Source organism: Lemur catta, chromosome 4 (assembly GCF_020740605.2).
Source record: "Lemur catta isolate mLemCat1 chromosome 4, mLemCat1.pri, whole genome shotgun sequence".
NCBI classification, from domain to species: domain Eukaryota; kingdom Metazoa; phylum Chordata; class Mammalia; order Primates; family Lemuridae; genus Lemur; species Lemur catta.
Window position 1 is genome coordinate 20,600,527 of NC_059131.1, and position 21,210 is coordinate 20,621,736.

General features: G+C 53.4%; 1 protein-coding gene across 1 annotated transcript in view; it reads left to right on the forward strand.

The window, feature by feature from the left end:
- The window catches only part of BABAM2 (BRISC and BRCA1 A complex member 2), a 387,195-nt gene extending 376,178 nt beyond the window's left edge, over positions 1-11,017 (forward strand). Inside the window, exon 12 of the mRNA XM_045549308.1 lies at positions 10,562-11,017. Coding sequence (XP_045405264.1) covers positions 10,562-10,625 — 64 coding nt within the window. The 3' untranslated portion in view covers positions 10,626-11,017. The remainder of the gene's footprint in view (positions 1-10,561) is intronic.
- The last annotated feature ends 10,193 nt before the right edge of the window (positions 11,018-21,210 follow it).

Sequence of the window (21,210 nt, forward strand, 5' to 3'; positions counted from 1 at the left end):
ACTCAGGGTAGCCAACATTCTTCCTTAGGGCGCCCTAGTACCTCCAGGAACCACATGGGCAAGTGAGAAGGAAGTCAAGTTCATCCCTTTTGTCTCTTGTCACCACAGTCATAATTCTACTGAAAAGCCACCCAATGCAGGTCCCTACATGAGAGCTACTGGTACCAGTCAACATCTCTAGTCACACAAACCTACCAGAGGGAGGGCCATTTGGGGATTTTGTAAGAACAAATGTAAGGGTAATGGGGTTGGTGGTAAGTAGCTGGGATGTTGGCATTTCCAGGAAAAGTTTAATGAAGGCAACTAAACTACAGGTAAAATAAGGTTTGGGAGGTGGGAGACCACCATATCAAAAAATTTTAGAAATTATCTATCTTACTCCCTCATCTTATAGGTGAGGAAACAGAGGAGTGATTCAGTGTCACATGGCAGAGCCAGAGATGGAGCCCAAGTCTCCCAAATCAGTTGCCATTGCTCTTTTCACAGGTAGCATGGAAAGAATGTGCACTTTGGAGTCAAGCAGCTTTGGATTCATAAATAGCATTGCCACCTATTAGCTGTGTGATCTTAGAAAAGGTACTTGGCGTCTCCAAATCACAGATTTCTCTTTGGCAAAAATAGAGTCTCTTACCTGGTAGTAGGCCCGTGAGGAGGAGTAAATGCAAGGTAACACAGAGGAAAACAAACAGCATCATGGCCAGCATGTAGCAGGCACTTCCCTTCCCTTGTACTCATGGCTTCCAGACCTTTTTTTATTATTATTTTACCACGATCCACAGCAAGATATTTATTTTACATCCTAATCCAGTGTATATAACTGAAACAAAAATGCCACAGGTGATGTGCTCTGATTTTATTTCACTTTATGTTAATGCTGGTTGGGACCCACCAAATGGATTTTACAACCCACTAATGGATTGCAGCCCACTGTTTGAACAAGCCTGCTGTACACCATGTGTGGATGTCATTTGTCCATGCTGTGTGTGTGCCCTTCCTTTCCTTGCCTCCCTCCCTCCCTGTAACTGGCAGCTGGGGCTACAGAACTACCTGCTGACAGTATATGCATGACCCTGAGCTGGTGCAGAGTGGTGTGAGCCCTGCGGACTGCAGAGCAGGTGGATCTTCCTCCTGTATTTCCTCCCCATCTTCTCTGGTGCATGATTCGAGAGAACCCATAAGGCTCTCCACCTGCCAGGGTTCAGCCCCCTGCCAGCCTGCATGGAACTTCCTCACACCCCTGCCCCAGCAGAGCCCACCTGACGTTCCCATTGTGAGAATTCCTTTCTTCACTAAAGGCCATTGTCTGCAGAAGGCCATTGCACCCCAGCAGAGAGGGTGGAACTTGGGCATCGTCTCCCATTGAGTTGTGTCTCCCTTGGGAAGTGCTGCTTTTCTGTCTAAAGCCCAGGCAGCCTGGTGTCTGGGGCGTTCTTTCAGCTGTGAGGGGATTGGGGTAAAAGGAGGAGGGACCATGGCCATTTTGCTGCCCCTCCCTCAAGATTTCCAAGAGCTATCTGTAAATAGCCAGGAGGTGCTGCGGTAACCAAAACCTATGCCCAAAAGCCAGCAGGCAGGGGCCCGAAGAGCAACCTCTAGATGCTGAGATCTAGAGGGAGAAACGTAATTTACAACCAGGCGGACAACAGTTCAAAGCCCTAAAGAGACTCTCGATTATTTTATGTCCCCAAAGAATTGATTTTCTAAGTGTTCTCTTAGTCCTCTGAGGGTCTGGCACATCTGGCAGCTGATGCCTGGCAGTGCTCAGTGGAAATCTTGAGGCACTGTTCCAGCTGGGTGTGACATAGGGGCTGGGCCCACATTCCCCAGGGTCAGCTTTGCTGGGACCCTGAGCACTTCCTCTTGGAGGGCCATCCTTTGGTTTTTCCCCTTTTGGTGACTAAGAGGTGGAGGGCAATCTGTGATTTTGGTGGTGACTCACTGCCATCAGACAGGCCACCCGCTTCTCCCCAGCAGGTAAGGTGCAGGAGTCACCCTCTTCCTGGCCAGGACTATGAGACCCCCGCACCCTGTGCACATCCACATGGCTATTGTCACATCATGGTCTGTGCTGAGCTCCTGCTGGTGCGGCCCTGGGCAGAGTGAGCCGAGGACTTGGCCTCCGAGCACACCTGGCAGGCACAGGTGGGGAGACCAGGTGAACACAGATCTGGGGCTCTGCTCTGGTTCCCAGGCCCCAGGCAGCACCACATTGCTTAGCCCCCCAGCCCATTAGCTAGCCTCAGCCCCAGCCCAGCCAGGTACACCCCATCATCCCAGCCTTTCTCAGTGGCCTCATGACCACGCTGTCACTTTTGGCTCTCATCAAGCAGGTTATGAAGGAAACAGCATCAGCCTGAGAGGAAGGAGATTAGGGGTGGGAGAGACTGGCTTGTACTCTACCTGTTAGCTCTAGGGTCTTGGATTAGCCTCTTGGGGCAGGCATTGATTTATTTATGCACCAAATTGGCATGTGTGTCAGAGGGACGGTCTTAATTTCTCAGACCCCCAGTTTTCCCTCCCTTGTAATAATTGGACTCTATGACCTCTGAGGTTTCCTTCTGTTAGAAAATTCTATCGATGTAAAGTTCATCTTTAAATAAGCCAAACGTTTACATTTGCTTGAGGAATATTTGTTGAGCTGCTGTGTGTTGGGCACTGTACTCAAGGCTGGGGTTGCACGGATGGATGAATACGGCCAATGGGCCTTGCGCTCAGGGACCTTACAGCGTGTGTAGGAGAATGGTTGGTACCTAGGATGGAAGCCCAGAGGAGGAAGCCAGCCCTGTGGCAGAGGAGGTTCAGGAGCCCACTGGGACTACCCTGTCCCTCCCTCTCCTTCGGCCAGCTGGCCCTCTCCTCTCCCCCCCTCCCTTCTCACGTGCCGCTCCAGGGGATGCCAAGGGAGCAGAGACGCCTGCAGTTGCAGAACTGGCTGCAAACTGCTTCAGCCCCACACCAACTGGCCACGCTCCAGAGGGCCTCCTCGGAGGGCTTCAGAAGGAGAGAGAACTGCTCCATAATTTTGATCACTTTAGTAAGTATTTAAAAATACCCTATAATTTAGCAGGAACCAGATTTTATGCCAATACTCTGATGTCTAGAAATGGATCTCAGTCAGTTGTTGTTGAAGTCCTCCTAAAATGGCATTTGATGTAATTCAACACACACTGAGACCACAGTCTCAGCCTTCTCACAGGTGAGGAGGCAGAGCTGTATAAGACACAGTCTAGACACCAACCTACACATCTCAAACGCAAGGCAGACCACAGCTGGGCCCGAGGTCGGAGGCGCAGCACGCTGTGGAATTGAGCAGAGAGGAGACCAATTCCAGCTGGGGGTAAAGGCCTCTGCCTGAAGCTGTGAGCATGTGATATTATGTTCTTGGTGTGATATCAAGCCTTTACATCTCAAGTCTGTTAATTTCCTTGTTTTGCAAGCTTGGACCCCCTGAAAACAAACCGGGCCCGCTCAAGGGTTGGCACGTTTAGCAAGACTGTGTATGTGAACCAGTCACAACCACTTGTTTGTTCCCAAAGCCCACACCCGAGAGCCAGGCTGCCATCGCCTGGGGCAGAAATACAAAACAAGCTCGCGTCATGCCAGTCACTTGCCCACCGAGGCACCCACAGTTAGACGATGGGGACTTTGAGGGGCTTGGGGCAAAGGGCATTGAAATAGCACCAGGGCTTTTTGTAGAGAGCCTGTTGTAAGGATGACCCTTTGACATGAGGAGAGTAACCCCAAGTGAGTCAGTATTTACAGTGGCGGTTCAGGACAATGAGGGCAAGGCAAGACCACGAGGCATGATTAGTGGGACTTGTCTTACACTATTTACAGGACTGCTTTGATTTGCAGACCACAATCGGTTTTCATATGACTGATTAAAAACATGTGCCAGTTGAAGTCACAGCTGCAGAAGAAAACTGGAAAAAGCAATGAGCCTTAGATGTTTGGAACTTGCCTCTATTTGCAAAAATGACCTCTGACTTGATTTATGTCCTTGATTTCCTGACAGGGTCGTGTCCCTGAATCACTTCTCCCGCCCTGATCCACCCCACCGCCACATCGGCCTGACTCTGGCAAATATCATAAGGCTCGTCTTACAATTGTCCAAAGAAAAGGATTTTTAAATCCCAGAATTCAAGTTCTGTTTTGGAAGAAGACAATTGTTAGGCTCTTGCAAAATAAAAAGCCCCAAGTAAAGGAGGCTAAAGACAGCAAGACCACAGGGTCTCGCCCACATGATGGGGCTCCGGTGGCAGCAGGGTTGGAGTGACGTTGGGCAGGTAACTTAAGCTTCTGTTGTCTCTCCTGCAAAATGGGGGGCACAATCGCTGCCACACTGTATGGGGTGGCAAGTGTCAACCTTGCAAAGCTTAATCTGCTGTAGGTGGTTCCCTCCCTTTCCCAGAGTCCCCAACCTCTTCGTGCTGTATGTTCAGTTTTTGTTTTCGTTGTTTTACAGCTGTATTGATTCAGATTGTCAGATGTCAATCTTATGGATTTTTATTCTTAAAAAAGATCTATTCAACAAATTCCAGTAGAGAAAAACCCTTTTGATGAGACCTGTTGAACAAAGACTCTTCCCGGCCTCCAGCCCAGGGCTGGAGTGTTTGCCCTGCGGCTCCCTGCCTCAGCTGTCTGCAGCCTCCCTAGAGCCCCTCCCCTGCAACCCATCCGTTACATCCTTTTCCAGGCACTGTTGCCCCTGACGTCTTGTTGTGAGCTCTCCAGCTCCCAGGCCCTGGGACCGAGGGCAGAGGGATGGCCGAGAGGAACAGGACTTCCTTTCCTCCCCAGAACGGTCCTCTGCTTGGAGCTCCGCAGTGTTGGCTAACCCTGCCCTGTTTGTGAAAAACTTCCCAGATGATAACAGCCACTGCCACCACGTTTATAGCACCACGACCAGCTACTGACACCTGAATGTGGTGGGCCCTGGGCTCGGGACTCACACACGCTTCTGTGCTCCTCGCAGCCTCCCTGAAAATAGGTGCTGGTGTCTGAATCTAACAGCTGAAGAATCAGGACACAAACGTGTTAAGTGGCTTGCTCAAGGTCACGTGGTTGATGTCCCAGACCATAAGTAGGTGACACTCAAAGATCATCAAGTATAAATCTTCTGTTACAGGTGAAGGAACTGAGTCCCAGTTCTGGATTACATAACGAGCCGGGACCTGGCCTAGAGCCATGCCTCTTCTGCCTCTCGGTTCAGTGCTCTTCCCACTTCCCCCAGTGCTTCCCCTTTCCCATACGCCTTGTCCTGGGCAGAGGGATCTGTCTGAGAACCGGGCCAGCTAACACCCGTGTCGTGACAGGCGCAGCCATGTGATTCTTAAACACCCCTCTGGTCGACAGCTGCGACCTCATTCCTGATGAAGCGTTTGACCAAAACCGCACACAAGGAGCACACGGGCAGGTTTGGGCAGAAGACGAGCGAGCGCCCGGAGGTGCCTCTGGCTGCAGAGCTCACCCTTCAGTACCACCGTGCGCCACAGGCAGCCCTGGACCGAACTGCAGAAGATGCAGAGTGTCCTCAAGACTTTGGCTGAGTCTTCAAGGCTGGCAGTGGCCATATCTGTGCCTCCAGCTGCCAGTTCAATATGATAATTGAGAAGGGAGGGCCCGATCCAGGAAGCCACAGGGAGAAGGATGAGCTGAGGGCAAGGACCTAAGGACCTCTCTTTGCACAGGATGTCCCTCTTCTGCAGTCACACGTGCTTCTGGCTGTTTCCACAGACGCAGAGTCTCTCCTGCTTAGGCCCACCTTGGTACCCATGGTAACAGCTGACAACCATTGATCATCACCTGTGCCAGGTGCCGTGTCACGTGCTTACTTGGACATTTAATTACTCTCATTTAATCCTCACAAGAACCCTTTAAGGTAGGCACAATTATTCTCACTTCATAGATGAAGAAATGAAAGCTGAAGTCACTTGCGATCCAGCCGGAGAGGAGCATGGCCAGGCCACGAGCCCCGGCTGGCTCCGGAGCCTGTGCTAGGCCACCCGCCCCGCACACGCTCCGCCGCAGCCTTGGGGTCAGAGGCTCAGCTCCCTGCTTCGTAGGCGAGGGAACCGAAGCTCAGAGAGGGGAAGAGATTCACCCCTGGCCCAAAGCCCAGCAAAGTAGACCCACTGTGCCCTTCGGTTCCCTGACCCCTGGTCCAAGGGCTGTCTGCAGCCCTCCCCCTGCCGCGCCTGTGAGCTGAGACCCGGGCCGGACTCCACTCCTGTTCTGAATTCATGGAAAACCTACCCAGTCTTTAAGTGTCATTCTCCTGAGACTCTTGGATTGGACTGAGGCTCTTGGGTGTGGGCTTTGGGAACAAACAAGTGGTTGTGACTGGTTCACATACACAGTCTTGAAACCCTGAGCAAAGGGACTGAGATCAGTGAAGAGGGTCAGAACTTTACTTTGTCCTAAGGCATGCTGAGCTCCAGTTTGGTCTAAAAATAAACTCCCTTCCAGTGCGAGTGCAATGAGGAGCTTGACTGCAGGCCCCACTTGGCCAGCTAATGGGGAGGTGAGGAGACCCCACTACCCCCATAACACACACTTTTAAAACTTACCATGTACTTTGTCTTTGGGTCAAAGATTTTTTAAAAGATGACAGATATCTTGTGCCATTAGCAATCTGTACTCTGGGCAGCTCTCCATTTTCTCTGATAAAAAGTGAAATAAATGAAAACAGTGCTTTAAAAAAATCTATCGATGGGTGGGAGCCAGTTGTCATTTTCCCCTTCCTCCCGTTCCCCCTCCCCCTCCCTTCACTGACTTAATGAGGATCCAAGTTGAGAAGCACTTGCTGAAAACAGCTGGTAGCATCATGCCTTTAAATAGCCCTCTCCGCGCTTCCCCTTGGCGACACGCAGTTTGCCCTGGCAGGGAAAGCCCAGGACAGAACAGGAAACTTTAGAACTTTCTGAAAAGAAAAGAGCTTGCCTTTAAAGCATGCTCCCTCTCGCCAAGACCTTTTTGTGCAAGGAGCTTGCGGTATTGCAACCCCTTCCCCTAGAAGTTTCCGAGGAAAAACTGAGCTGATGAGATTTGCTTCAGGACCCAGTGTGACTGTGGGCCTGGGGGCCGGTGGGGGGGCGGGGGCCATGGAGAGCTCCCCTGGACCGAACCCAGCCCCGCGCCAGGCCAGTGCCCAGGGCCGGCTGCGGCAGCAGCAACACCACGTGCCTGTCAGGCAGCTGTGGGTGCCCACAGTGTGCAGATGAACCGCAGCCTCTCCCCTTGCTATCCTCACCTGTACCTTGGGGAGGTGGGCACCACCCTGCCCTCCTCCAAGGTGGTGCTGGCCGGGTCACACTCCGCAGTGCACTTCAGGCAGGAGGGCCTCTGTGGCGGAGGCCGGCGGCAGCCCATCCATCTCTGACCCTCTGAAGCACCTCCGTGCTGCTGGGGAGAGAGCAGTGAAACATACGTGAGGAATGAACGGCTCTCACATCTGGGTGGCAGCTGACAGTTGACAGTGTCCCTTCCCATCATTGTCCCATGCAAGCCTCACATCAGGGTGGGCTTATCACCCCTGCTCACCATAGGGGAGCAGAGCCCAAGGCTTCCCTTGCCCTGCCTGGCCTCATCTGGGTCCAGGGCTCTTTCTACCATGTCACAGTCACCCTTTGTGTATTGAAGACAATTGTGGCGTGGTGCCATCGATGGGTAAGGGCTTTGAGGTGGTGAGTGGTGAGTGTCACCAGAGAAGGTGACAGTTCGGTTCGCTCAGGGCTGTGTTGATCAGGAGTGCGTGCAGGAGGTGCTTGTCTTTCTTTCTCACTAATCGTTGGCATAGTTTGAAATTTGAGAAAGGACTAAAGTTTTTTCGTCAGTACCTAAACATCACACTTGCCAGCTGTCTGGGGTTTCTCTCTCTCCCGCCTTCTTAAACAGCCTATAAGGGACATGCTGTAACTGCGTCTTGCAAACTGGTTACTTTAACTGAAGCCACAACCGCCCGCTGAGTGCTTTCTGTGGACACAAGCCGGCTGGGGTCACTGAGAGCAGGTTGTGCTCCCGCTTTCCAGGGGCCACGGCATGGCCAGTAGGCCAGACATGTGCACACGGAGCCAGTGTCCCAGGAGAAACACAAAGAGTGTCTGTGTGCAGGGAGAGAACCTTCTGGTGACCAGGGAAGACTTGCTGGGAGGGCGGGCATTTGCCCGGAATGTGAGTAAGTCCCAGAAGGGAAATGGTGTGAGGAGGAGCAGGTGGTCAGACTGGGAGGGGCAAGTAGACCCTGGACCATGGATGGGCTCAAGGGGTCTGTGACGTCCCCTGGTTGCATGTGACTTGTGCAGTGGGGGGTCTTACCTGTAGTTTTTCTGGGGAGAGGATCCTTTGGTTTCTTAGCTTCTTTCAGATACTGAGAGTCATCACATGCCAGGCTGAGATTTTGGGGAACATGAAGGTCTTGGTCAGGTGGGGACAGAGACCCGCACTCTGAGAGAATCAGTGTGGCCACAACAGAAAGGCACGGTTGGCCTTGTGTCCAGGGAAGAGCAGGCTTCTGCAGCAGTGTTGTCGGAAGATAACAGGATGGGAAGCCGGGAGGTGTCACTGAGGATGGAGGGACGTGGAGAAGGGGAGAGAACCCAGAGGATGAGTTCACCGCAGGGGTTTAGGGAGAAGTGGAAACTGGTTGAGAAGGAAACTGAGGGTTCTCGTACAGAAGTACCAATTGGCCAGAGCACTTTCAAACACCTAATAGTGATGAAACAGCCAGTTGGAACACACTGGTTTGAATTGCAGAGTGACACCCAGGTCAGATTGTCCCGCAGGTGGTTGGAATTGCGGGACTGGAAGTTTGGGAGGGAAAGGGGGGCTGGAGACCCCGACTGGGGAGTGCTCTGCTAAGGGTGCTACTGGCCTGAGAATAACCGTGACCTTGCTCTGCTTGAGGGGAGTGGAGAGCAGGGAGGGACGAGCCCAAGGAAGATGGCACCTGGGAGTGGGGAAGGATGGGGAAGGAGAGGAAGAGAGGAGTCGGACACCTCTATGACTGGTCGTGTCACAGAAGTTACGGGGAAAGAGCTTCCGGAGAGAGGAGCCAACATTTAAATGCTGCAGAGAGGCCGCAGTAGATGCTGGGACTGAGAAAGAGCCGGAGCCTTCGAAGTGGCCAAATTGGAAAGAGGGTGACAGTTGACTTGGTCGGTACAAGGACAGTTCAGTGTCATCAGTCACTGCCTTTGCTCTGACCTGAGATGACTCCAGGGCCTGCTGAGTTATGTGGGGCTCTATGCCCTGCACTGCAGGGTCCCTGGTTGCGTCGTCGTGACTCGTGCGCTCGCTGGCGGGTTCTGTGCTGCTGCCTCCCACTGATGCGGCAGGTCCGCCTCCTGCCTCCGAGTTCGCCCCTCCACTCCTCGTGTGCTGCTGCTGATCTACTGGGAGCCCGGAGAGCCAGGCTCGTTGGAACCGTATTCTAAACAAAGTAGGCTGGGAGGCTCCCCTTGGGTGAGTTACGTGAGGCCCTTGTAGTGCTGAAGGGCACAGGTCTTCTTGGTGGCTGATCCTGGTTCTTCTGGTCACTGTTCTGGGAAGGTGAGATTGCGGAATACATATGGTGTGACTGATTGCTTGGGAGTGGGGCGTGGGTAGCAGGCAGGCCTGGTGACCAGGGCACACAGGTGCCTCCCCCTGCCTCGACTGCCCTCCCCGCCCCCACTTTCTACCCCACCTTTATGCTCCAGCAGGGCTTTGGTTCCCAGCTCACAGCAAGCCTCTGCCCCTGCTGCGTCCTCTGCCTGTGATGCCCACGGTACCTCCATAGATGCCCTTACCACCTGACTCGGTGTCACTTATGCATCTGTCTCCTCCTCTACATTGTGATCTCCTGTGGCAGGTCCCACGTCTGGGTCACCTCACCACCCCTGGGGCATGCCAGGCACAGTGTGAGCTCAGCACATGCACGTCTGTCTCCTGGTGAAAAATGTGGCCCTGTTTCTACAGATTAGAAACCTGGGTACAGGAAAGGCCAAATGGTCTTCCGTAGATCCTGCCCCTAGTCTTCAAGTGACCGGGGAAGGCTCTCTCCATACCTAGCCTGGCATTCTTTCCAGGAGGCTGGACCGCATATGTGTTTGGAAATAAATGGAGACCATGGATCATTTAGAAACCCTTATTAGACCCTCTTTGTCATATGACGTCAAAGGTCCAGTTGAGCGGAAAATGCAACCCTCCTTACATTTCAGTTCACTAGAACAACCAGGTGGTTGACTTGGCCACTCTCTGCCTTTTAGCTTGGATCAGCCCTTGTCTTTGTCCTGGAAAAGGGCAGCGGGACCTGAGTACTGATGTCTTAATAGGAAGTGGCAGCCAGGAAGGGCTGCGTACGGGCCCTGTAAATGCCCGCGAGAGATACCACAGCAATGAACTGCATGTACCTCCCTTGGAAAAATCCAGAGGGCTTTGCATCAGCAGAGAAGGCAAATCTAACCCAAGATACATGAACAATAAATAACAACTGTTCTGAGTTAGGTTGAAAGCTGAGTTGCACTTTTTTTCAAGTTGTTTGTGCTAACCACAATTTTTTCTCCCCCCTCTTTCCCACCAGGGCTTATTTCAAAACCTTTGTCCCTCAGTTCCAGGAGGCAGCGTTTGCCAATGGAAAGCTCTAGGAAACACCAGTCTTGAGTGGGGGCCAGCCAGACTGCTCTGTCCACATGGTGTCAGCACATACGGCCGCTTCCTGGAAGCCACTTGGAATGTCTTCATGGCAGCGCTCTGCTCACACAGCAACTCCGCACAGCCAGCCAGCCCGATTCCTGATTCCACCAGACCCCAACTTGAGCTGGCTGGCAGCACCTGAGTCCTAGTGCCCCTCACTTTCGGGTTGCTCCCTCTTTCTTTCCTTTATTATATTTCCTAGTTGAAAGAAATAAACTCATAAATCACGATGCAGTAATTTTCCAGGGAAAGTAAGACGTCAGAAATGCACACACCCTTCTTCCAAAGCCTTTGTCTCTGAGACTCCAAGTTTTAAGATTAAACATCCCTTGGCTTTTTTTCCCCCCTGAAACTAGTATATTACGTGTGTGTGTGTGTGTGTGTGTGTGTGTGTGTGTGTGTGTGTGTTTTATGCCCCAGCATTTCCCATCTGGGGCGGTCCACCATTCGAAAAAGGAGTTTCCTGAATGAATCTGACCAACCTGCAGGGTTTCAGCCACTTACCCAGCCTGGCCCAAGACTGGGGCTCAGGAGCAAATGGGTTCTAGCACCACCACCACCACCACCCACCCCTACCCCTGCACCACCACCACCACCCACCCCACCCCTTCACCACCACCACCACCCACCCCACCCCTTCACCACCACCACCACCACCCACCCCTACCCCTACACCACCACCACCACCCACCCCTACCCCTGCACCACCACCACCACCCACCCCACCCCTTCACCACCACCACCCACCCCACCCCTTCACCACCACCACCCACCCCTTCACCACTACCACCACCTACCATCCATCCCCTGCACCATCACCACCACCCACCACCCTACCCCTTCAGCTCCCATATGGGCACCATGTGTCCAGTGCATCTTTACCCAGTAGGCAGCCATCAAAGTTTGGTGAACATACCAATGGCTCTGTCCTTCCCTCTCTCCCTGCCCCCACTCCCTAGGCTGACAGGAGAGCTCTTTGGGCTTTTGCAGCACTGTGTGAATTACGCCTGAAGGACAAAGCGTGGGTGTCATTAGCTATCACTGGTATGCATCTGCTGTCTGGGCTCAGGCCTGGCATCTCTGTAGCCAGCCAGGAACAGAGCTGGGCAAGATACCCTGAGCAAACTCCATCTTTTCTAGACTTAAAGATTATCGGAGCCAGAAGGGACCTCAGAAGTCATCTTGTTTCCACCCCACCCCCATCCTCCCTTCAGTGCACAGAGGCGAGAACTAAGGCCCAAGAGCTAAAGAAGCTCTCTAAGAACAAATCTGGGAATTGGAGCCAGCGCTCTTTGTACCATCACACAGCTTGTCTTAGTTTAAACACAAGTTGGCTGCAGTCAACTTGACCACTTTAAAAGATTTCCAGTTGGGTTTAGCATGGTGCTGTCCTGAAGGCTTTCAACACAGGGAAGTAGGACCCACAGGTGAGAGAAACCAGAACCAACCTGAGTGCTGGCCCTGTCACCAGCCGGCCTCCCCATTTCGAGGGCTTCTCCTTGATCCCTCCTGCAGGGCACCCACAGGGTGTAACTGGGCCTCTCACTTGTCCCCTTAGTTCCCCTTGCGGCTCTTGGATCCAGTTTTACCATGTGAGCCTGCAAGGTAGCTGGCACTGGGCACCAGTAAAGACGCCTCTCCTTCCTGTGTCCCCAGCACCCAGGAATGTCCTCAGGAGGCTGGGAACAGCTTGGCTAGACTTCCCCACTTGGCTACCAGCTGGAGGGCTGCCCAATTCTGGTTCTTTCACCAGGCGGGTACTTTGCCCCTGCCCTGAGACCTTGGGAGTTCCCAGGGCAGAGAACAGGCCGGCGCCTATGTCCACGTCCCAGCTCTGCCGTTAAGCAGCTGTGCGACCTCGAGTCAGTCCTTTCCTCTCTGTAATACTCGGGGGGGCTGGACTGGATCATAGACTGGGCTCATCAAAATCACCCAGGGAGCTGTTTTTAGGAACTACTGCTCTGGTCCCCACTGCGGGCCTGTTGAATCAGAATCTCACTAGCTGGGGCTTAGCCATCCGGATTTTGATAAAACTCCCCAAGGTGATTTTTTTGAGCAAGAGATCGTGACCCAGTAAGCCAGCCAACCACTCTGGAGTCCCTTCTGACCCTGCCCAGCTGAGCCCACAGGAAGGTGCCCCTGGACTCAGGGCCCTGTGTGCCGTGCTCCAGCCCTCTCCCCTGGTGCTCCTCCTAAGGCTCCATGGCACAGTCACTTAGGATTGTCGGCCACCCTCCCCCATAGCAGGGCATGGACTGGGCTCTGCTGCCGGCAGTGCTGGGAGCTGACTGAGCCCAGGCTTGCTTTAGACCCAGGAGCGGTTTCCAGCGCCAGTCCCAGCAGAGGGTGGTTGGCATTGTCAGGTGGGGTGAGGTCACATGGACTGGACCCTCGGCATTTCAAATAGCCATTCAGCTGTGATGACAGCCAGCAGTGGGCAGTGTGACCTGGGAATGCTGCCCTCCTGCCCCTGCTGGCCTGTAGGGGTCCCCCAGTGCTCAGGCTGGACCGATAATCAGTGAAGCCCCTGCACGTCAGCGAAGCAGACAGTCTCACTCAGACATGCTGTCACACCTTTACAGCAGACTGTGACGTAAGCAGGTGGGTAGGTTGCTCCTGCTGCACAGATGAGGGAACAGACAAGGGACTGAGTTACCCACGATCACCAGCCAGTCAGTGCCAGAGTCAGGACTCAAGCCAGGCTCCTGGCTCCAGATCCAATGCTGCCTCTCATGTGTATCCACAATCTAGTAAACAAATCGAGACTTATTTTTCCTTTCCCAGTGAAGGATGATGTACTAAGTATAGGTTTGTGAGGATGGAGATTATGTGATTTTTTTAAAAGGCTTTCAGCTCCCTTGCCACGTGGTAGGGGCAATTTGGGTTGATGTTCTAAAGAAGAACTCAACAGCACAAGGTAACAATAACCACTTCATATTTCAAGCTCCAGGGGTTCAAACACCAGAGTTTGTGTGATTTTCTCTCTTAACCCCATGACAGCAACAGAAGCAAGTGGCACTTGTAAATGGTGAAGGTCACCTGTATATTTTTAAATACTTCTTGCTAGTTCAGCCCATCACCGAGCATTGTACCAGCACAGAGCGCAGCCCAGGAATAATTAGTAAATGGCTACAAAATGCTTTGAAGATGAAAAGTGCCGTATATGAGGGCACATTATTATTACCTCATAAATCCTGTCTCCAGATTACTCAGCCCTTGTAATTTCAGTTGACTCTTTAGCTTAGCTCTGACAAGGAAGAGGACTCAAATGTGTTTACTAGTGACACTTGGATATGACCGGGCATCTCCTGTGGGGCCCCAGGATGGAGGCACAAGGGACCCTGGTCTGCGAGTGGAGTGTTCAGCTGCTTCTAGCAGCCCTGCTTCCCGCGGACCCACCGCCTACAGCCAGATGACTCTCCAGTAAAACCCATTTTCTGCTGGAGATGTGAATTGGGAAAAGTGTGAGCTTGAGGACGAGAGAGACTTGTATTTGAGTCCTGGTGCTGCCCACTTAGTAGCTGAAATATTGAACAACCAGATCCCCTGTGAATAAAAGAAAAAAAACAGAGGGGGACCCTGATTTGTACTTTTTGCCAATTTCCGTGGTGTAAAGACTCCCACCATGACCAATTCCAAGCCAGCAGATGAGGTCACTGAACGCAGAGTTGGGAGGAGTGGGGAGGGTCATTGTGGGAGCTTCTGCTGGGGTGAGCTGGCTGCGGTATACGTCTTAATCTAAGTTTTGCTATCCTCATCTGTAAAATGGGCATAAATACGTCCTTCCCAGGATTGTGAGAAATAAATAAGAAAAGTGCATAAAGCACCAAGTATGGTGCTTGGCACACAGTAACATTTGGTAAATCGTGGCCGTTATTATTGCAGACCAGAAAAAGGATTTTCTGATGTTGACTTTGGCCTTTTTCTAAAAAGTCAGAATGCCCCTGTTAAAAAGTCCTGCCAATAATGTGGCCTTTGGAAGAGTGGCCCTGTCTGGATTACCAGGAAGACAAAATGATTAGTCATCCTGAATTTGAACGAAAGAGAGATGAGATGTGTTTGTGGGAGTTCCCGCCCCCGGCACTGGTCTTGCTTCAGCTGCCGGCAGGACGCCGGCTCAGGCAGCGTCAGCCCGGTGACCGGTGTCTCTGCCCTGGCCCTGCATTCCCACAGGCACAGAAATCAGAGCAGCAAGTTCACTTTTGCCTTTGACTCGGTTTCAGTTCCTGACCGCTGCAGACTCTTGTTTGGGAGTTAGCTTTGCCAGAGAAGCGACCTCATTCAGTTTGCCTCTTGCTGGGGCCTATAAATAAAACTAGCCCCAGAACCTGCCCCAGTTCATGGGGACCGGCCTGTACCACGGTTCTTAACGTGAGTGTTAAGAACATCGTAGAATGGCAATAAGACATCTAATGCTATTAATAGCATCGTAATTGATTCATTGGTGCTTTTAAAAATGAAAACAAGAAACACCTTCAGGCTGTGCACCTCTAGTGCGTACATGCAGTGCCCGTGGAGTCCAGTTAGCAGAGTCGACCAGATGCCGGCTAGAAATAGTGCTGGGTACGAGCGTTGTCTTGTCTAATCCTCACGACTAAACGAGGTAGGTGTCATCGCCTCCATGTCACAGAAACACTAAGCCTCACAGACATTAAATAACATTCCCCAAGGACGGGAAGCTGGAATGTTTCCTTACTCATTCACCCATCCTACCTTCTCTCCCTTCCTCCTTGTCTCCCTTCCTCCTTCTCTGTTTTTTGTCTCACGAGGCAGTGAGCCAGGTGCCTTTGTTTTTTTCCATTTGTGTTATCCAGCTTCCCCAGAGGAGAGGGATTTATTGAGCATCTACTATGTACAAGGCTTTGGGTAGGACATTTATACACTTGTTTTTGCGGCTTTCCTTCCCCATGAGGGAAAGGGCTTGGAGGGGCTGGGCCTGGCCAGAGCACGCGGGGAGGGAGTCGGGACCAGTCAGCAGGGTCCAAGGCCAGTCCTGCCACAGGCAATTCTGCACCCAGAGGCACCTGCCTGAAAGATACTTAGCAGCGGTCATTGTACATGTGGACAGGTGTATTGATATGGCTACATAAATATGTATAAATAACTTATTTTCAGATGGTTGGGCCAGGGCCAGCCCACAGTTAGAAAAAAAGTGTGACTTCATAGTCTCAGGTTAGAGTCCAAAACACACTTGGTTGAAATAACAGCCTAGTATCTGAGGAAAACAAGATGAAAATAGTTGTTACAATTAAGGAAAATTACCAAGGTATTACCAAAGACAGCAGGGTCCATGAACTGATTCTAGGTTAAATATGAAAGAACTCCAAGAGGCCTAAAGAAGTGTTTTCCTTCTACAGTGTTCTGGAATTTACTCCTGCACTGTTCTCTGATCCCTTCGAAAGAACCACACTTTACAAGTCTGAGAGGTCATGCTTGGGGTCATGACAAATCATGGCTAATCATGGCAATAAAATAGCCCCACAGGCAACCCGGGAATGACTGGAATGACCCTCCCCTCTCAGGGCCAGCTGCCTTCACACCACCTTGGGATGAGCCCAGTGGCGTGGGGACAGTGTGGCAGACGCATGTTCCTCCGAAACAGCCCACCACCCCCTTCTTCAATGTCCCCATGGAAGAGGGTCCCTCCACAGAAGTCTCTTCGTTCCAAAGATGAGCCAGCTTAGCAGCCACCCAAGAAAATTGGTCCCTTTCAACTCCATGATCTCACTTTTGCCCCAAAACGGAACTCCCCAGCTCCCGGCCACCTTTGTACAGGTGCCAAGAGGGTAGAAGTTAGGAGGGTGCCAGGTGCCATCTAGAAATGACAGCTGCCCTCTCTCCTCTCGGGTGCCCTATGTGATGGTTCCCACATGTCACCTTGTTGGTCCTCTGACCCTTCAGAGAACGAGGACAGGCTACTCCTGCAGAGAGCCAAAGGAGGGCATCAGGGCAGTTCCTGGCAAGGCCAAAACTTGTTTGAGTATGGCAATGTCTGCCCGGTGACGGTGCCGCTCACCCAGCCTCAGCTTTGACAGGGTCAGCAAGGGTACAGGAGTCAAGTAGGCGTGTGGAGGGATTCGACTTGGACTCATTTCACAGCCCGGCTGTGCGCTGATGTCATGCCTGAGGACACGAGGTCTGGGGCAAGGGTCAGCCTCACACTGCCAGGTTGCCCTGGGGGAGACTCCACAAGGGCTCGGTCCTTTGCCGCACACATGCACACACAGTCAGGGCATCACATGACTCTGATCCCCACATCCTGCCTCAATGCCCCTCCCCGGACTCCAGCACACGCCAGGTGGGAGGACGAGGACTCATCCCAGCTCCGCCGGTGGCTCTCGGTGTCCGGGGGCTGCAGATTGCACAGCCCCGACGGCTGCCTCTGCCTGTCTCTCCCGCCACTCTGCCAGCCCCAGGACACCCCGCCTGCCTCTGGGGTACCTCCTCTGCCCCGCCCGCTCCTGCCCCAGCCACCCGGGCCCAGTGGCCCCCAACCTCACCCACGCCCACCGCCGGCAGCAGGCAGCCAGCAGGGTTCAAACCCTTCATACAACTAACTCCGGACTGGAGCCCTGCTTCAGCGAAACCAAGCCCTTGGCTAATTGGCTTGTTGTCGGAGTCGAGCTCCATGGGCTCGGCAGCCAGCGGCCTGAGTCAAATCCTTGCTCACCACTTCCCAGTGCGCGAACCTGGGCGAGCCACTTCATCTCAGCGTCCTCCTCTGCAAAATGGGACGCCTACAACCTCCTGGGGCCGGCAGAAGGGCTCGGAGAGTGAGGGCATCGAGTGCAAGCACTGCAGCGCGAACACCAGTGCCTGGCACGTAGTGTAGTGTGTGCTCAAGGAAGCCTACCGTTATGACTACTGCCTTTTATTCATAGGTTTTGCCCAAGTTGACCCTTTTTTACTCCTGCTTTTCCTTTCCATATCCCTGCCCTTAAGTGTCAACTGACTGAAAAAAAAAAAAAATCCCTTTTTGCCTCTCCCACATTCTACGCCTCGAGTGTCTCCAATGCCTGCTGCCGCTGTCGTGCCTCTGGCCCCACCAGGCCCCCCTGCCCAAGGCTGTCCGCTTGCGAACCCCACTCCTCTCCTCCCGGGCAGCTTGACCTGGGGTCCCAAACACCCAAGTTCTGTCAAGTTCCTAGGACCCCTTGTTTCAGAAGATTTTGTTTATTAAGCCACACTTATTAAATAATCAGTAATTTCTCCCTTTTAACCAATGACTCCTATGCCTGCCAAGGAGGGATTCCAATGAGCACTGGGGCCCCTCAGGGACCCCACAGAGTGGGCACGTCTCCTGTCAAATCTAGGACACATTATAGCCAGGGCGTTCCTTCCTCTGGTAAACACAGTAAACACCAGGCTTCTTTAAAATCGGACTGTCAGTCACGGGCCCCTTTGCTGCTTCTGTACTGATCCGCCCCGGGCCTGGGGGCTGTTCCTGCTCTATCTGGAGAGACAGCGTGAGCGCCAGCGTGACCACCCACGGCTGGGAGCATGCGCAGCTGCCTCTCCAGCACCCTCTTGCCCCATGTGAGCCCCCCGGCAGGCAGCCCAGAGTGAGAAGCAGGTTTCCAGGGCTGGAGAAGGTAGTGTCTTCTGTGGTCCGGAGACCCTGCAGAGTGTCCCACACCCGTGGAAAGTCAGCCAGGCCTGCAGAGGCTGTAGGAAGGGGAGTCGGGCATCCTGGAGACAGAAGGCCTTGACCGAGGTGGGCCTAGTGTGAGCAGGACACAGGGGAGCCCCCAAGGTGAGGAAGGACAGAGCGGCAGTGTAAAGTAGAGCAGCAGAGCAGTGCTGAGCCAGGCGGCCATGCCTCCGTCCCACACACGTTTATAAAGCCCTTGCTAAGTGCCGGCGTGGGAGCTGCTTCCAGGAACAGCAGGAATCGAATCTCATTTATGCACTCGACACACATCTGTTGAGCACCCAACTCTGCTCCTGGCATGGGGGCTGTGTGGATGATAAACCCAGCCCTGCCTCCGAAGGGCCAGGAAGATAGGGTGAGTACACGGCCCTGCCACAGACAGGGGAGCCAGCAATAAGCCACCTGGGAGAGCAGCAGATATGACTGCTTGCTTCCAGCTGAAGCAAATTCTGGAGGGCTTCCTGGAGGTGAAGCCAGCTGGGGATAGTTTTAGCCTCTTGGCCCCTTTGCTTCATTGCAGTGGTTCAGCTTCCTGGTGACCTCTCCTACAGGGCTGTGGAGCACGTGGGGCCCAGTTCTTATGCATCCAGTGATTCACTGAGCACCTACTCTGTGCCAGGCACTGTTCTTGACACTGGAGATATAGCAGAAAATAAAGCGTAGCAATCACTGCTCCCGCAGGGCTTCCATTCCCGTCGGGGGAGAGAGCACAAGCAAGATACACGGTGCACTGGACCGTATGTTAGGAGGGGAGAGTAGGGAGAAAGAGCAAAGCAGGAGGGGTGGGGGGTACACTTGCAGCCAGGGTGGGCAGGGAAGGCCTGGCGGAGGAGGTGGCATCTAAGCCAAGACTTGAAGGAGGCAAGTGAAAGGGGGCCACAAGGTGCTCCTCCTCCCCAGGCCTGTGTGGACTTGCCTGGGCCCCTCTGGAACCCACCCAGCAGAGTTTGTCCCTGAGTCCAGAATGTGCAGACGTGTCAGGGATGGAGCAGGGAAGCAAGGAGATCTGGCTGGCCACCCTCTAGGCGCACACAGGAACTTCTCTGACCCTCAGGCTCCTCATCTATGAAATACTGAGCCCACCTTCCCAGCTGTGCTGAAAATAAGGCAGATAAGGTTTGGGGATACACTGGGGACCATGAAAGGTCACAGCCATGTAGAAACGTAAGAAGTTTGCCATTGCCACCACTTAACGCAGAGTCCCGCTGCTGCCAGGCCAGGGGAGCGCCCTGGTGGAGGTGCCCTGAGGACGTGGTGAAAATACCACAAACTACAAAGGAAATGGGTGCTGACGCCCATCCTGCCTGCCCTCCCCAGCCTCAGCCAGCCCTGGGAGATGGAGGGGAGAGCAGGGGGTGATGCGCCCACGCCCGGCCACCTTCCCCTCCCACTCAGCTCCCAGGACGGAGCTGCCTGAGGTGGGTGACCAGGGCCCCCGGGGTGCCCGAAAAAGCCCACAGTGAGCCCTGCCTGAAAGCTTTGCCACCCGGGCACTGGGGCAGCGGAGGTGGGCACCACCTGGGAGGTGGGCTGCTAGCCGGTGTCACAGCCAGCAGCAGGCCTCCAACCTGCCCACGTCACTTCCAGTAAAACAGTCAGTCCTGGGGTCTTTCCCCTTATGAAATGGGCAGAGCAGGATGCCCTCCCCCTCCCCCTGCCACGGCCCGTGTGTGGGTGTTTCACAGCGTTCAGCAAATACTTTGTACCTTTTCTGTGGCAGGAAGTGATATCCCCGCTGAAGTCTGAGGAATAAAGGGGTTTCCTTCCAGTCTTTTTCCTATTATTTTTAACGTGTTTGAAAACAATATAAAACCATTCTGGATCCTGTTTTGTTTTTCACCTAACTTCATTTCCTAAGTGTTTGCCACCTTGCTACAGTCTTCACACCCGCCTTTGGGGCATCTTCCTGGTATTCTGTAGGTAGTTCCCACGCCACCTCCTTCGGCTGTGACTATTATTTCTTTATTTTCCCTATTATAAAAATATCCCATAAATAATTATTTACCACTTTCTGTAGGAAGGGCACTTGGGCCAGACTAAAGATAAGGTGATTGGTTAGCAAACAACAGGGAGAAACCAGGGTGGCCATGGGTGTCAGTTCATGCCTCAAAGACAGCAGAGCAGGGGAAAATGAGAGAACATGCTGGAATATTCTCTGGAGGGAGCGCTGAGGTAGGTGCCGGCAGTGAGGAGGGCGTTGAGCCTGCAGGCTGAGCGGAGGGTGGGCATGAGGAGAAGGGAGCCCGTCAGCTGGAACAGTTGTCACGTGAGGTGCCCATCTGCTGCAGAGGGAAATAGGGAGCCCCTGAAGGCTCATGAGCAGGGAGGGCAGGGTAATCGTGATATTTAAGGAAGGTTCATCAGGGTGGTGGTTGGAGGGGTCGACAGCAGAGGGTAGAGGGGGCCTCGGTCGGCAACTTCTGAAGGAATCGCGCCTTGGGAAGGGGGCAGTTGGCACTGGGAAGGAGTGAATGGGAAGAGATGGAAACAAGAAACATCTGGAAAAACAGCCCCTCGTGCTTAAGAGCAGTGGGCACAGAGCACCCGAGGGGCCGAGGAAGCCATGGACGGAGGTCACACAGGGTGCCGGGAGTCCTGGGGACAGAAGCAGCCTGGGGCCTGGGCACGGGGGCACATGGGTGGGGCCCAGGGAGTGCCTGGAAACCGGGGTCAGTACAGACCATGGGTGAGGGTGGGGAGGAGGTCCTGCCAGTGTCAGGGCGGCCCGGGGGCTTGGCCTAAGCACAGCCCAGACCCCCAGGCCGGAGGGGAGGCAGCAAACCGTTGGGGTTGTGGGCCCAGGTCGCAGCCTGAGAGAAAAATTCCTCACCAAGCCACTTAGTGGCCACCTGACCATGGCCTCTCTGAACCCAGTTTGTCTTTAA